General features: G+C 53.9%; 2 protein-coding genes across 12 annotated transcripts in view; one reads left to right on the top strand and one right to left on the bottom strand.

Annotated features, from left to right (window-relative positions):
• CENPT (centromere protein T) overlaps positions 1–6,024 on the top strand; it is a 7,484-nt gene extending 1,460 nt beyond the window's left edge. Inside the window, exons 2-13 of the mRNA XM_017539423.2 lie at positions 1,618–1,711; positions 1,852–1,939; positions 2,059–2,155; positions 2,277–2,413; positions 2,554–2,590; positions 2,812–2,954; positions 3,639–3,800; positions 4,097–4,414; positions 4,663–4,756; positions 5,336–5,512; positions 5,601–5,705; positions 5,792–6,024. Coding sequence (XP_017394912.1) covers positions 1,618–1,711; positions 1,852–1,939; positions 2,059–2,155; positions 2,277–2,413; positions 2,554–2,590; positions 2,812–2,954; positions 3,639–3,800; positions 4,097–4,414; positions 4,663–4,756; positions 5,336–5,512; positions 5,601–5,705; positions 5,792–5,915 — 1,576 coding nt within the window. The 3' untranslated portion in view covers positions 5,916–6,024. The remainder of the gene's footprint in view (positions 1–1,617; positions 1,712–1,851; positions 1,940–2,058; positions 2,156–2,276; positions 2,414–2,553; positions 2,591–2,811; positions 2,955–3,638; positions 3,801–4,096; positions 4,415–4,662; positions 4,757–5,335; positions 5,513–5,600; positions 5,706–5,791) is intronic.
• Positions 6,025–6,114: 90 nt separating this feature from the next.
• TSNAXIP1 (translin associated factor X interacting protein 1) overlaps positions 6,115–14,461 on the bottom strand; it is a 26,877-nt gene continuing 18,530 nt past the window's right edge. For 2 of the 11 annotated variants that reach the window (XM_037742304.1, XM_037742303.1), the window contains 12 exons: positions 11,685–11,797; positions 9,715–9,911; positions 9,227–9,362; positions 8,637–8,806; positions 8,406–8,565; positions 8,200–8,330; positions 7,922–8,047; positions 7,638–7,790; positions 7,428–7,537; positions 7,125–7,308; positions 6,921–7,027; positions 6,115–6,430 (listed from right to left, as the gene is read on the bottom strand). In XM_037742304.1, coding sequence (XP_037598232.1) covers positions 6,190–6,430; positions 6,921–7,027; positions 7,125–7,308; positions 7,428–7,537; positions 7,638–7,790; positions 7,922–8,047; positions 8,200–8,330; positions 8,406–8,565; positions 8,637–8,806; positions 9,227–9,362; positions 9,715–9,911; positions 11,685–11,706 — 1,737 coding nt within the window. In that variant the 5' untranslated portion in view covers positions 11,707–11,797 and the 3' untranslated portion in view covers positions 6,115–6,189. Of the gene's footprint in view, positions 6,431–6,920; positions 7,028–7,124; positions 7,309–7,427; positions 7,538–7,637; positions 7,791–7,921; positions 8,048–8,199; positions 8,331–8,405; positions 8,807–9,226; positions 9,363–9,714; positions 9,912–11,410; positions 11,538–11,684; positions 11,798–13,160; positions 13,255–14,461 lie in introns of those variants that run through there. The other 9 variants (XM_037742308.1, XM_037742307.1, XM_017539416.2 and 6 more) reach the window with 8 other exon arrangements.

Genomic DNA, 14,461 nt, shown 5'->3' with positions numbered 1-14,461 from the left:
TGCCTCAGCCTCCTGAGTAGCTGGGACTACAGGCTCGCGCCACCACGCCCAGCTAATTTTTTTGTATTTTTAGTAGAGACGGGGTTTCACCATGTTGGCCAGGATTGTCTCGATCTCTTACCTCGTGATCCGCCTGCCTGGCCTCCCAAAGTGCTGAGATTACAGGCGCGAGCCACCGCGCCCGGCTCATTATAGTTTTTACACCCATGAGGTGAGAGCTGTGTGCTGAGAACATTTATGTGACTCTGGAATCTGAGAGGGACTGGAATGGAGAGACTAAGGCAGCTGGGGTACCAATATTTTTTTTTCTTTTTCTTTTCTTTTCTTTTTTTTTTTGAGACGGAGTCTTGCTCTTTCTCCAGGCTGGAGTGCAGTGGCCCAATCTTGGCTAACTGCAACCTCCGCCTCCTGGGTTCAAGCAATTCTCTGCCTCAGCTTCCCGAGTAGCTGGGATTACAGGCATCTGCCACCATGCCTGGCTAATTTTTGTATTTTTAGTAGAGATGGGGTTTTACTATCTTGGCCAGGCTGGTCTTGAACTCCTGACCTCATGATCCACCTGCCTCAGCCTCCCAAAGTGCTGGGATTACAGGCGTGAGCCACTGCACCTGGCCCCAAGGTATTAAAACCTTTTTTTTTTTTTGAGATGGAGTCTTGCTCTGTTGCCCAGGCTGGAGTGCAAGGGTGCACTCTTGGCTCACCTCAACCTCCGCCTCCTGGGTTAAAGCAGTTCTCCTGCCTCAGCCTCCCAAGTAGCTGGGATTACAGGTGCACACCACAATGCCCAGCTAATTTTTGTGTTTTTTTTTTTTAAGAGACGGGCCTTCGCTATGTTGCCCAGGCTGGAGTGCAGTGGCTATTCACAGGCGCGATCCCACTATTGATCAGCACGGGAGTTTTGATCTGCTCCGTTTCCGACCTGGGCCGGTTCACCCCTCCTTAGGCAACCTGGTGGTCCCCCGCTCCTGGGAGGTCACCATATTGATGCCGAACTTAGTGCGGACACCCGATGGGCATAGTGCACTACAGCCCAGAACTCCTGGGCCCAAGTGATCCTCCCACCTCGGCCTCCCGAGTAGCTGGTACTACAGGCACGCGCCACCGCACCCGGCTAATTTTTGTATTTTTAATTAGAGAAGGGGTTTCACCATGTTGGTCAAGCTGGTCTCGAACCCCTGACCTTGTGACCCACCCGCCTCAGCTTCCTAAAGTGCTGGGATTACAGGCATGAGCCACCATGCCCGGCTAAAAGATTTTAAAATACTTTAATATCCTTCATGGATTGTTATTTTCATGTCTGGGATGAATGCTCTTCCAATTGCTCCTCTTGTCTGTGTGGTTAACCCCTACTTATCCTTTATGATTCTGCTGAAGTTCTGAAGCCTTTCCTCCTGGCTTGTTCATTCATATTCCCTCTCTCTTCCCATACCCTAGGGGTCTTCGTTTACACTGCTGTCGACATAGGGCTGGGAACAGGGGTGATGATAGGGGCAGGTGGTTTCTGGGTCCCTAGCCCTGAGGGAAAAAGGCTTCAGACCAAGACCCCTTTGAAGGCTGTCTCTGTATCCTCTATCCCTCCTTACTGTAATTCTCAGTGCTGCTGGTCTTTTTACGCAGTGCCCAGAGAAGAACCCTGCTTGAAACAGCTTCTTCCAGGAGGTCGAACAGCCAAACAAAGATGACAACCAGAAGGCATTCCCATGGAGACAGGGTGAGTACCCAGCCCACTGACCCCAAAGGGCCCTGGCTGCCTCGGGGAGGGGGGTTGAGGTCCAGCTCTGCTCTGGAGTCCACCTTGAGGAAATCTCAAGGCAAATGGACAGACTGGTTGCCTGGTGCTTTTACCGATAGTCTATTAGTGGATCAGCATATGTTCAGGCCAGTGGGCACCTGGAGGAACAGACGCCTCGGACCCTGCTGAAGAACATCCTACTAACTGGTGAGTGAGCGCTGGCCTGCCGGTCAGAGTTAGGCAGCAGTCCAACAACAGTCTTGTGGTATGTTTCATTCAGGGTGGCCTGTTCTGTCAGCCCCACCCTCTCCTTGGTGTTTCTGCAGCCCCGGAATCTTCCATCCTGATGCCCAAGTCGGTAGTGAAGCCAGTGCCAGCACCACAGGTGGTCCAGCCCTCCAGACGAGAGAGCAGTCTTGGCAGGTACACAGAACTCTCCCACCTCGCACTATGTTATGGGCAGCTTAGTCAGGGAGTTTCTTGGGGGTTGCAAAAGCCAGAATTGGGCTTCCTGGCCTGCCTGAGGTAAGCTACATTCTTATAGCCTGGAGCTGCAACTTCCTGAGCTTGAGCTCCCCATGACCCTGGCTCCAGGTCTGCTGGCCCCTGGCAGGAGGAAACAGAGGCTAAGACTGTCGATGTTTCAGCAGGGAGTGGACCAGGGGCTGCCTCTCTCCCAAGGTAAGGCCCTGGACCACTTTTGCTACCCTTTCCCTCCTGTCTTCTGGAGAGGCTGAAGAGGCCTGAGAGAGGGCTCTTACAGGCCTGGATCATTTACATTGGTTTTCTTCTTTTACATTCTCTTGCCGGGTCACCGACAGAGCCTCAAAGGAATGCTGATGCCTCATCCCTCACCAGGTGCTGTTCTGGGTATTTCCTGTTCTGGCGGTGGGTGGAGGAGAGGCTTGGGGAGTGAGGTGCTGCCTGGGAATCTGGCCACACTACTCTCTGCCAGTTTTAGCCACACAGCATGTTGGCTCTGTTCTAAGAGATGAGAACCCCAGGGCAGATGGGGGGATCTCTGGGCAAACTGGGTCTCAGGTACCTGACTTTCCTTTGTGCCTTCTCCCTCTTACCAGCTCCCTCAACCTGACCTTTGCCACACCTCTTCAGCCACAGTCAGTACAGAGGCCTGGCTTGGCCCGCAGACCTCCCGCCCGTCGAGCTGTAGATGTGGGTGCCTTTTTGCAGGATCTGCGAGATACTTCCTTGGCTCCTCCAAGTAAGGTTGAGGTTTTCCCCTGCTGGTCTTTGGGGAAAGCTCTCCCTTGCTATGACAGATAGGAGGTGCTGCTAAATCAGGGTTGTGCCCCTTTTGGTGGAGTCACAGACAACGAGCGAGTCTGGTCAGTGGGTCTAGAAGGAATTTCTGCTTTCTTTCCACAAGGGGCCCCTTGCCTTGGTGGGGCCCAGTCTTGGTCCCTCAGTATCTCCCAGGGACCCACATCCTCAAGCTATAGAGCTGGAGGTTGGAAAGGGGTGTGGTGTGGTGGCCAAAACTTGTTGAAAGGGGCCAAGTTTCAGGATCAGCTGGCCAATTCAAGCTGGCCTGGGACCCTCATTGCAGAAAACAAGTTCACCAGAGTAAGAAGAGGGTTTGGGCAGAAGGAGCAGAGCGAGCAGCCAAGAGGTTTTTTGAGTGGGCAGCTGGTGGGCAGGCAGCTGTGGGGGCCTGGGAATGCCAGGCAGAGGAACAGGAAGGTCAGCAAGGAGGGCTATGGGAGATAAGGCCTCACGTGCTAGGTTGTCTTCTTTATCTAAAGGCCACTCAGGGTGGACCCATGGGGCCCACTATCCAGGCCTTGGCAACACAGAGTAGCAGCAGGTGGCCTGGAATACACTGAGAGCCAGCTGGCCCCTGATCTCCAGGTGATAGCCTCAGAACCTGTTACTACTCTGCCCACAGACGTTGTGTTGGAAGACACCCAGCCCTTCTCTCAGCCTACAGTTGGCTACTCCCCCCGTGTGTATCGCTCCCTGCCCTGCATGCCTCACACTGGGGCCGAAGACACTGAGCTGGCTGCCGGTTGCAAGGCACAGAGCAGTGGGCCTGGAATGCAGACCAACAGTGAGTATGTGGTGCCTGTGGCCTAGAGCCAAGCTTAGCTTGGGTGAGAGTTGACAATGGTGGTTTTCCATCCTCAAGTCCCTGTATACCCCTAGAAACCCCCTGGCTGTGGCTGCCTCCATCCAAGAGCAGAGTCCATGTTGGGCCAGAGCCTCCAGATCCATGACGTGCTGCTGCCTCTGGCTTTGTCTCTTCAGTGGGCAGGGCTGGGTCTGCTGGTCCGTCTTTTCCCTTCTCTGAGCTATGTAGGCTTGGCCTACTGCATCTCCAGCCTGTATTCTCTCCCCTTCACTCAGGCCCTGAGAAACCAGCCCAATTTCTGGCAGGAGAGGCAGAGGAGGTTGATGCCTTTGCTCCGGATTTCCTGAGCACTAGCAGTGGTGTCTCTGGAGAAGATGGAGTAGAACCCTTACAGGATGGAGTTGAAGAGGCAGAGAAAAGGATGGAAGACGAAGGTGTGAGTGAAATGGAGGCAACAGGAGCACAAGGACCCAGCAGGGCAGAAGAGCCCAAGGGACACACAGAGGTGACAGAAGCAGAGGAATCCCAGGGGACTGCTGAGGCCAAGGGACCAGGAGCATCTTCAGGGGATGAGGATGCCTTTGACAGGGCAGGTAAGAGGCCCAGTGCAGGGGGTAGCTGGTGACAGCTGTGTTCAGGCCCCAGCACACAGAAGGGCGTTGCCTGGGTTGTGTTTCCAGACACTGGTGGTGGTAGGGGGCCAGGGAGACTCTGAGAGGCACCTGCTTGGCTGGAGCTAGGTGGGGCCCACCAGAAACAGGACAGAAATACTGTGACTGTGCTAGCCTGGGTAAGATGGTCGGCCTGGGATCCCTGTGACCCCACCCTTCTTCCTCTGCAGCAAGTCCAGAGTTGGTCTCCAGCACCCCTGAGTCTCTGCAGGCTAGGGGACATCATCAGTTTCTTGAGCCAGACCCACCGCCTGGTGCTGCAGTGTAAGATCCCACAACCCCATTCCTCCTGGGCCTCTTGGGAAGGGGGCATTGGGTACACCATGTACGCAGGGTCCTCCCCCTTCCCACGTGTATGTAGATGATTACCCAGCAGTGCAGCCTGACCTGGGCTGGGGAGGGCTCACCAAGAGCACCCCTGCCATCCTGGTGCCTGCCTCCAGGGCTTAGAGGAGACTGTGTGAGGGGAAAGTATGTGGTTGATTTGTAGTCAGAGAAGCCTTCCTGGAGGAGGATTAGCAGAATCAGGATAGGCAGCCGTAGAGTGAGGAGAGAGACTGTCCACTCTGAGGTCTGGGGTCATGGGCCCAAGCAGGTACCAATATAGATAATAAGCCTGAGCTAGGAGGTCGAGTCGACTGTGGAGGAACAAAGCCCCAGGCAAAGACCAGCCTCTGTTTGGCCCCCTGACCTGACTGCCCCTCAGCAGGTGGTCAGGGCTGCTGGTCCTGGCTGTCCAAGAGCCACATGGTCTCCAGCCTCAGCAGAAGCCAGCAAGAGTTGCCCTTGAATAGGGGCTTCCTGAGGCAGTAATTCAGCCCCTCTGTCTACTCCTATCCTCAGCTTATCTTCAGAGCCTGCAGAGCCTCTGTTGGTCAGGCATCCCCCAAAGCCCAGGACCACCATCCCCAGACCGCAGCAAGATCCCCACAAGGCTGGACTGAGCCACTACGTCAAACTCTTTAGCTTCTGTGCCAAGATGCCCATGGAGAGGAAGGCTCTTGAGATGGTGGAGAAGTGGTGAGTCCTGGGGACGTGGTGTAGGGAGAGGAACTCCTTGGGTCATGATCAGACTGTTCAACCTGCTCTATCCCCACCTTCTTGGCAGCCTAGATAAATATTTCCAGCATCTTTGTGACGACCTGGAGGTATTTGCTGCTCATGCTGGCCGCAAGACTGTGAAGCCAGAGGATGTTGAGCTGCTGATGCGGAGGTAAGAGGGTGGAAGGCAGATCGGGGGGTTTGTTGGCTGGGGGAGTGCTGGTGCTGATTCTGCCTGTGCTTTCTCCTCCACTGCAGGCAGGGCCTGGTCACCGACCAAGTCTCACTGCATGTGCTAGTGGAGCGGTACCTGCCCCTGGAGTACCGGCAGCTCCTCATTCCCTGTGCGTCCAGTGGCAACTCTGTCTTCCCTGCGCAGTAGTGGCCGGGCCACTCCAGTCTCCCTGTCCCCACCTGGGGCCCCTTGGCCCCACATATTTCTCCAGGTCTCCTCCCTACCCCCTAGCATCAATAAAGTGTCATACACAGAATATTCTGCATTTTGGTGCATGTCCGGGGGCCAGCGAGGCGGGGACTGATTCCCCTTCCCACAACTCCCCAGCACAGCCTGGAGAATGCAGTGGGTTCAGACACACACATTTATACTAAAAGCCCAGGCTTAGCAGGACTGGAGTACAAAGGCTGCCTGCAGGGTCCTAGCTTGTAGGCTCTGGCTCTTGAGGCCCCACACGCCTGATGTCAATCACCTGAAGCCGCTCCAGGGCAGTCTGGAGGATTTCCACAATGCCCTCTTCCTTCTCGTCACCCTCCTCTGGCAGTTGTGACTCAGGGAGCTGGAAAGCCTGGCTTATGTAAGTGTTCACAGTCTGCTTGTCCAGGCTGGGGTCGATGCTCATCAGGGCCCCTCGCAGCTTGGGCAGAGTCACCTCCTCATGGCTGCCCCACAGGAAAAGAAAGTGAGAGGTTCTGACCCTTCTCTTCTGTGCCCCAGACTCCCAGGTGCCCTCCTTTTTTTTTTTTTTTTTTTTTTTTGATACGGAGTCTCACTCTGTTGCCCAGGGTGGAGTGCAATGGCTCAATCTTGGCTCACTGCAACCTCTGCCTCCTGGGTTGGAGCAGTTCTCCTGCCTCAGCCTCCTGAGTAGCTGGGATTATAGGTGTGCACCACCACACTCAGCTAATTTTTGTATTTTTAGTAGAGGGGGTTTTGCCAGTTTGGCCAGGGTGGTCTTGAACTCCTGACCTCAGGTCATCTGCCCACCTTGGCCTCCCAGAGTGCTGGCATTACAGGTGTGAGCCACCACACCTGGCCAGGTGCCCTCCTCTCTGCTGGGCTTGAGCAGTGGATGGTGCGCAGTGCACAGGGAGACCCAGGGCCTTGAGGTGCCCAGCCTGTGGGACTCATGTATGGATGAGGGTCACTCACAGTTCTATGCACAGCTCCTGCTTTAGCTGCTGTAAATACTCGTCCTTCTCATTCATGTATTGTTCCCAGAGCTTTTGCACAAAGGGCTCACTCTGGCCCTCCTCGTCCTGGGAGGGGCCACAAGTCAGAGGGAGGGCACATTGGCTTGGGTCCAGCCAAGGCTAGGGCAGGGGACACACCAGTCCCCTGGACCCACACACCCACCTCCATAAACAGTGAGCGGTAGTTGAGCAAGTCTGCATTGCTGCTGCTGGGATGCCAGCCCCCTGCCTCCATCAGCTCCTGGATTTGTTCTTCTGTCTTGAGAGGGAATGTACTCTTGAGGATAGTGCTATGGGGGAGACATGATGGCCAACAGGGACCTGCTGAGGCCTGCCTGTGCCTCTCCCTAGTTCTCAAAAGAGAGTGAGTTCCAAGGATGTGGCCCTTCCCACCAGGTGCCCCTTTTCCCTGAAGATGCAGGAATAGTTGGGTAGGAGTTGGGGGTGGCCTGGACCAGCCTCTCACCTGAACTGCTCCATGGTTAGTAGCCCCTCATTCTGACTGTCAGCATTTGTCATCTCCTTCAGCAGCTGGGCTACTGTCTTCTTCTGGGTGATATATACATTCTCACTCCACTGTAAGGAGAGAAGCATTACTCACTCAAAGTTCCCTGGAGTGGTGGGGGCAGACAAAGACCCCTCTCAATCTCCCCAAGGGGAATAGGCCCCGGCTCACCTTTCCCATCAAGACTGCATAGAACTGACTCATAACCTCGTTGGAACGGAAGAGCTTGATATTTTCAAAAACAGTGTAAGCCCAGGCTATGGCATCATTGGGCCCAAAGCGATGCTCCAGGAAATTGAAGAAGAAATCTGGGAATGTCTCTTTCTGCAGGATCAGGGAAATGCTTGGTCAGCCTGCCTTAGGGTTGGTTGGCCCTCCTCCCTGGCACCTCTGGAACTGCAGAGGACTCTGGATCTGAAGACCATGCTGGGCCTGAGTGGCTAGTAAGATCTGACCTGCTCCTCTGCAAGACGTTCCTTCCAGGCATCCTTGAGGAGATTGATCACGTCCTTCTTGCTTGGCTTCTTGTTCTCTACAAGGCCATCAAACCGAAGAAAAGCAGGGATGGCTTCCCCATAGCCCTAGGAGGGAGGGTGTCAGCTCATCTCTGGACCCATCTGTGGCCCCACCCCCAAACAGGGAAGAGTCCAAGATGGTTCCCCAAAAGCTCATCTCAGCAGCAAGGCATGGCTGTTCTGACTGGCCCAAGCCCTGCTCCTGGGGCCTCCCCTACCAGACCAGGGAAGAAGTCTTTCTCCCGCAGCAGCCCCGAGCCAATCTCTTCCAGGAGCACATCCACCAGCTGGTCGCTGTTCTTGCCCTCAGCCAGCATCTTCCAGCGCTCTGAGCCCCCGGCCACCACATCTGCAGGTGGGAAGAGGGAGCTAGAGTCCAGGCCCGCACGTGAGCAGGACCCGGGACCCTGCTGGCCACCCTCACCTTCGCACTTGCTCCAGTCAGGCCGCGGCGTGGAAGTGCGCTGGATTTCCTGCAGCTCGGAGTAGAACTGGTCCCGCTCCTTCAGTGTGCTCATGTGCAGCTGCATCAGGATCTCGTGCTCCTTGCGGACCTCCTCGTAGCTGGCTCTCAGGCTGTCCAGCTGTGGGCAAGGACATTGGCCCTGGCCTCCCACCTGTGCCACCCTCCTGGCCCCCACCTGCCCGCCAGCACCTGCTCCTGAAGATCCTTATTCATCTTCTCCTGCATTTCAAAGTCTCTCCTGGGGACTACGTCTCCAAAGTTGGCCTTCATGGTGTTGAGTTCCATCTGCGTGCGGGTCAGGTCTTGCCGAGTCATCTTCAGAGCCAGGGTTAACTTCACTGGATCCTCCCCCCAGATGCCTGCCAGGGGAGGAGGTCCAACAGCCCATGTCACCCTAGCTCTAGGGCTGGTAGCCCAGGGCTGGGTTATAGTATCTCTCAGGGGTTGCCTGAAGCTCTCTGCCCTCCCTGCTTGGGGTTCCCTGGGTCTTGCCTACAGTGCTACCAGCCTAGGGTTTCAGGCCAAAGTCTAGAAACACAGGAAATGGAGTAGCAGGCCTGTCCAGCCCACCAGAAGCCTAGGCTGTCTCAGCTACCAACTGTGTTCCTATAATTCTCAGTTTAGCTCGCAAGATCCACAGCCCTGAGGGAGGCAGGGACATCTCCCTCTGAATGGTTATGGAATGAGCAGGCCTTAGGAATGTTGAATGAATGGGGCTTAGGGGTGAGACCAGACTCCTCCAGCATCTCAGGGAAGAGAGAAACCTGACTCATGCTTACCTGGGGACTGGGCTAATGACATGTCCTCCCGCTGGTACCGTAGCTCATTCAGGTCTGCGATGAGGATCTTGCGGGCATCTCGCTCACTGAGGTAGTGCAGGTACTCCTCAGCCAAGTTCTTCCTCAGTTTGGTCACCTGTGGAGAAAGTAGCTAATGTGGTCAGGGGCTGCCCCTGGACCCCTGTATGCAGCTGGCCACCCCAGGGAGTAGGCTGGGTGCTGGGTGGCCCCATCAGGGCCTGTGAACAGGAAAGGTGGAGGAAGGAGATTGGCCATTTCTGAGATTTCTGCAAGGTGTCAATGCTTCCCCCTACAGGGAAAGTTATGAGCCAAGCAGCAGGGCAGAGGGTGGAGTTAACAAGGCTCTGGGGGAAGGTAGTGGCTCAGTGTGTCATTCTCTGTAGAAAGGCAGAGCTGGATAGGGGGTCACCCTCATGGTGGGGTTGGCAGGAATTCAGGGACTTGGTCATCATACCACTTCTATTCACCTGACTCTGCAATGAGATCTTCTCCTCATTCTTTCTGTCGATGAGTTTTAGCAAATTCATCTTCTCTTTCTTGAGCAGGGAGATTTCATGTCTCTCCTCAGCCCTCATGGCCAGGATCCTCTCGTTGCATTCCTCATTCACATTGACAAGCTTGGCCTTCAAGGGCTCCAGAGCCCGAATAGTCTCCCTTTGGTGGGCTAAGCAGAGACAGAAGGGAGAGCAGCTTTGGGGCCATGGAGAATAAACAGCCAGAAGACACAGAACCCCTAAGGTCATGGGAGAGTGGCTGTGTGGCTTGCAAACTCCAAGAATCTTTGCATGCCTTGTTCAAAGTATGGTCCTTGCTTCAGGCCTTCCTGCACTTCATTTTATTTTCCTTTTTTTTGAGATGGAGTCTCATTCTATCGCCAGGCTGGAGTGCAGTGGCGTGATCTCGGCTCACTGCAACCTCTGCCTACTGGGTTCAAGCGATTCTCTTGCCTCACCCTCTTGAGTAGCTGGGACTACAGGTGCACGCCACCACGCCCAGCTAATTTTTGTATTTTTTGTAGAGACAGGGTTTTACCATGTTGCCCAAGATGGTCTCAATCTCTTGACCTCGTGATCTGCTCGCCTTGGCCTCACAAATTGCTAGGATTACAGGCATGAGCCATCACGCCTGGCCTGCACTTGATTTTAAACCAAGGGCAGCCGGGCGCGGTGGCTCAAGCCTGTAATCCCAGCACTTTGGGAGGCCGAGGCGGGTGGATCACGAGGTCAAGAGATCGAGACTATCCTGGTCAACACGGTGAAACCCCGTCTCTACTAAAAATACAAAAAATTAGCTGGGCATGGTGGCGCGTGCCTGTAATCCCAGCTACTCAGGAGGCTGAGGCAGGAGAATTNTCAAGCAGTTCTCCTGCTTCAGCCTCCCGAGTAGCAGGGATTACAGGCATTTGCTACCACGCCTGGCTAATTTTTGTATTTTTAGTAGAGATGGGGTTTCTCCATTGTTGGTCAAGCTGGTCTTGAACTCCCGACCTCAAGTGATCCTCCTGCCTTGGCCTCCCAAAGTGCTGGGATTACAGGTGTGAACCACTGCACCTGGCCAGTTTTATATTTTTAGTAGAGGTGGGGTTTTACCATGTTGGCCAGGCTGGTCTTGAATTCCTGACCTCAAGCGATCCTCCTGCCTTGGCCTCCCAAAGTGCTGGGATTATAGGTGTATGACACTACTCGGCCTCACTGGCATTTTCATAGGATGTTTCCTGCTTCTCTTCAGGGAAGGAGATGCAGGAGCTGGGAGAAGCAAGTCTCCCTTGAAGGTCTCAGGTGCTCAGTCCTGGTAGTTGAGGCTTGTTTGTTTTTGTTTTTCAGACGAAGTCTCGCTCTTGTCGCCCAGGCTGGAGTGCAGTGGCTCAATCTTGGCTCACTGCAACTTCTGCCTCCTGGGTTCACGCAATTCTGCTTCAGCCTCCTGAGTAGCTGGGATTACAGGTGCCTGCCACCATGCCCAGCTAATTTTTGTACTTTTAGTAGAGACAGGGTTTTACCATGTTGGCCAGGCTGGTCTCGAACTCCTGAACCTCAGGTGACCCATCCGCCTCGGTCTCCCAAAGTGCTGAGATTACAGGCATGAGCCACTGCGCCCAGCTGGTAGGTGAGGCTTCTTTTCACCCTTCCCCTGACCTCCCCACATTTCTTCTGTGGCTCTGACCTGCAGCCTCAGTTCCTCGGTGGAATCTGTGCCCACGTCCAGCAGGAGGAGCTCCTTGCGTAGGTAGTTTTCCATCTTCTGCAGGAACCGGGGCTTGGCGGTGCGAAAGAGGTATTGCTGGCAGCTCCTGCAGGGGACAATGGCTGATATGTGGCCAGCACCCCCATGGAGGCCATTGCACCCTTGCTCTGGGGCAACACACGCCCCTGCCCTGTCTCTTGGCTGATGCCTGGCCCATGTCAGCCCACCCACCATGGGAATGACCTTGGCTTACCCTGCTCGCATCCGGTAGTCATCTGAACAGGGTTTTCGATTTTGCAAAATGGTCTGGCCACTGGTGAATGTGGGCCATGGGGACAGGTGCCCACCCATGGAGAACTGACCAGTCTGCAGGGAAGGACAGGTGAGGTTACCATGGCAAAATTGCTCCCCTTCCTAATATTCCTCTCCATCTCTCCTCCCCCAGTCCTGATGTTTTCTACAAACATCTCTCAACATAGATCATAATTAGGACTGTGGGTTCTTGAGTTAGAGGGGGCTTGGGTTCTCAAATGTCCCTCATTAGCTATGTTACAACTTCTCTGAGCCTTAGTCTTCATGTCTGTAAAACAGGGATGATGGTAGTTTTTATCATAGTGTATTGATATGAGGATGAAATGAGAAAGCATAATATGTGCTTTACATGGACCCTGGCACCTGCTAGGAATTCAGTAAAAATCAGCCATTCTGGCCAGGTGCGGTGGCTCACACCTGTAATCCCAGCACTTTGGGAGGTCAAGGGGGGCAGATCACCTGAGGTCAGGAGTTCGATACCTGCCTGGCCAACATGGTGAAATCCCGTCTCTACTAAAAATACAAAAATTAGCCAGGTGTGGTTGCACATGCCTGTAATCCCAGTTACTTGGGAGGCTAAGGCAGGAGAATCACTTGAACCAGGAGGCAGAGGTTGCAGTGAGCCGAGATCCTGCCACTGCATTCCAGCCTGGGTGACAAGAGCAAAACCCCATCTCAAAAAAAAAAAAAAAAAAAAAAACCAAAAAAAAAAAAAAAAAAAAAAAAAAAAAAAAACAAGGGCAAAGTTCAGATGAGGACCGGGGTCTCTCCTATGTCCTTTCTCCTATAGGCTTAAGTCCTGCAGCTGCACCATGCCCTGCACCTCCTGAGGCTGGCAGAGAAGCCTGCTGACTCCTAGGGGTGCTCACTCTCTCCTGGGTTTCACTCCATTTTCAGCAGGGACTGCCCCACTGTGCTTTTCAAGGACAGGGTGGTCAGGTGCCTGGGCCACTCTATGACAGAACAGTCTGTGCAGAATGGCTGAGGGGGCTTGGTGACCTCAAGGCCCAGTTGGTAGCTGCCCCAGCCCTGCTGTGGAGCCCCAGAAGTTCAAATAGGATCTTCTCTACCCCTTCCAGCTGGGCCCAGGAGGGGAGCTTCATTCTTTTTTACTTTTTATTTTTGAGATGGAGTCTTACTCTTTCGCCCAGGCTGGAGTACAGTGGTGTGATCTCCACTCACTGCAACTTCCACCTCCCAGTTCAAGCAATTCTCCTGCCTTACCCTTCCAAGTAGCTGGAATTACACCACACATAGCTAATTTTTTGTGTGTGTTTTTAGTAGAGAGACGGGATTTCACCATGTTGGCGAGGCTGGTCTCAAAGTCCTGACCTCACGTGATCCACCTGCCTTGGCCTCCCAAAGTGCTAGGATTACAGGCGTGATCCCCTGGGCCTGGTGGGAGGTGCATTCTTACCCAGCATCCTCTCATAGGCATTCTTGATGGAGGATAGTAATGGCTTGTAGGTTTTGAAGTCCTCTATGAAGAACTCAAAGATCTCTCTGTAAGGCTGGCAAGAAAAGGGAACCCATCATCTCCTAGCCCATAGCTGCCACCCTTAGTAGGGACCTGTGTTTTTTTTTTTTTACTGGGCTTAGAAGTGTTCTGGCATGCTGCCAGGTCACTTATATTCAAGTAAATGTCCTAGACACCACCTGAGCACCTGCGTACCTCACAGTGCCATGGGGCCTGGGGGGCAGCTCTCTGGAGGCCTGTCCTAATGCTGTCTCTGAGGCCTAGTGGACTGCCATGACCATGGACAGACCACCACTCTGTGTCTGAGCCCCTCTCTGGCTCTCCAGGCAGCCAGCCTCTTGCCTTCTAGACACTACTTCATTGGCCTCTCACTTGTAACTGCTTCCCATCTTAGAGCCTGGTAGATGCAGGAGATTTGTAGAGGCAGGACATTGAAGGTTGTACCCTTGCATACTGACATCCAAGTAGGGGTGTGGTCCCATCTCATTTGGATGCATGGGAGGTTTCTGGAGGCAGCATTGCTCACTGGAATGAACACAGTCTCCAGAGTCAGCCTTGAGTTTGAAGCCCACCCCCACCGCACCATAGTGGTATGCCTTCTTCCTTATCTGCTCAGAAGACTGATGTAAAGCTCCAGCCCAGGGCCTTGCACTTGCACAAAGCCAGTTCTCAGTAAATGTTTTAGTCAATGACTAAGTCAAAAGGTAGGGATTCTCTGTCATCATCCTTGTTTGAGGAGATTTGGTGATTCCCTCCGTAATATACATGGCAATCTGGGTTGGATCTGATCTCTCTCTTTCTCTCTCTCTGTCTGTCTTTCTCTCCTTATGCATCTAAGCTGGTTCCTTAAGCTTGGGGTTGTTGCAACTGGACTGGTGAACATGGTGTGACTCCTGCTTGCCCAACTGCCGGCATTCAGGGGCACCGTTCACTGATGTCCAGTGACCTAACCTGGGCACTGGGCTCACACAGCTGTAAGGAATGGGCACAGCATCCAGGCCACCTGATTCAGTGAGGAAACTCCAGCCTCAGAAGACTTCTGGATCCACATTGCAGCCTTGCCTGCTCACTGGCGTTTTCTTTTTTTTTTGACAGAGTCTCGCTCTGTTGCCCAGGCTGGAGTGCAGTGGCATGATCTTGCCTCACTGCAACTTCTGCCTCCTGGGTTCAAATTATTCTTCTGCCTCAGCCTCCTGAGTAGCTGGGATTACAGGTGTGTGCCACCACTCCAGGTGTTTTTT

This window comes from Cebus imitator, unplaced genomic scaffold (assembly GCF_001604975.1).
Source record: "Cebus imitator isolate Cc_AM_T3 unplaced genomic scaffold, Cebus_imitator-1.0 Scaffold118, whole genome shotgun sequence".
Lineage (NCBI taxonomy): Eukaryota > Metazoa > Chordata > Mammalia > Primates > Cebidae > Cebus > Cebus imitator.
The sequence above is the reverse complement of the archived record's forward strand: the minus strand, read 5'-3'. Positions and strand labels throughout refer to the sequence as shown.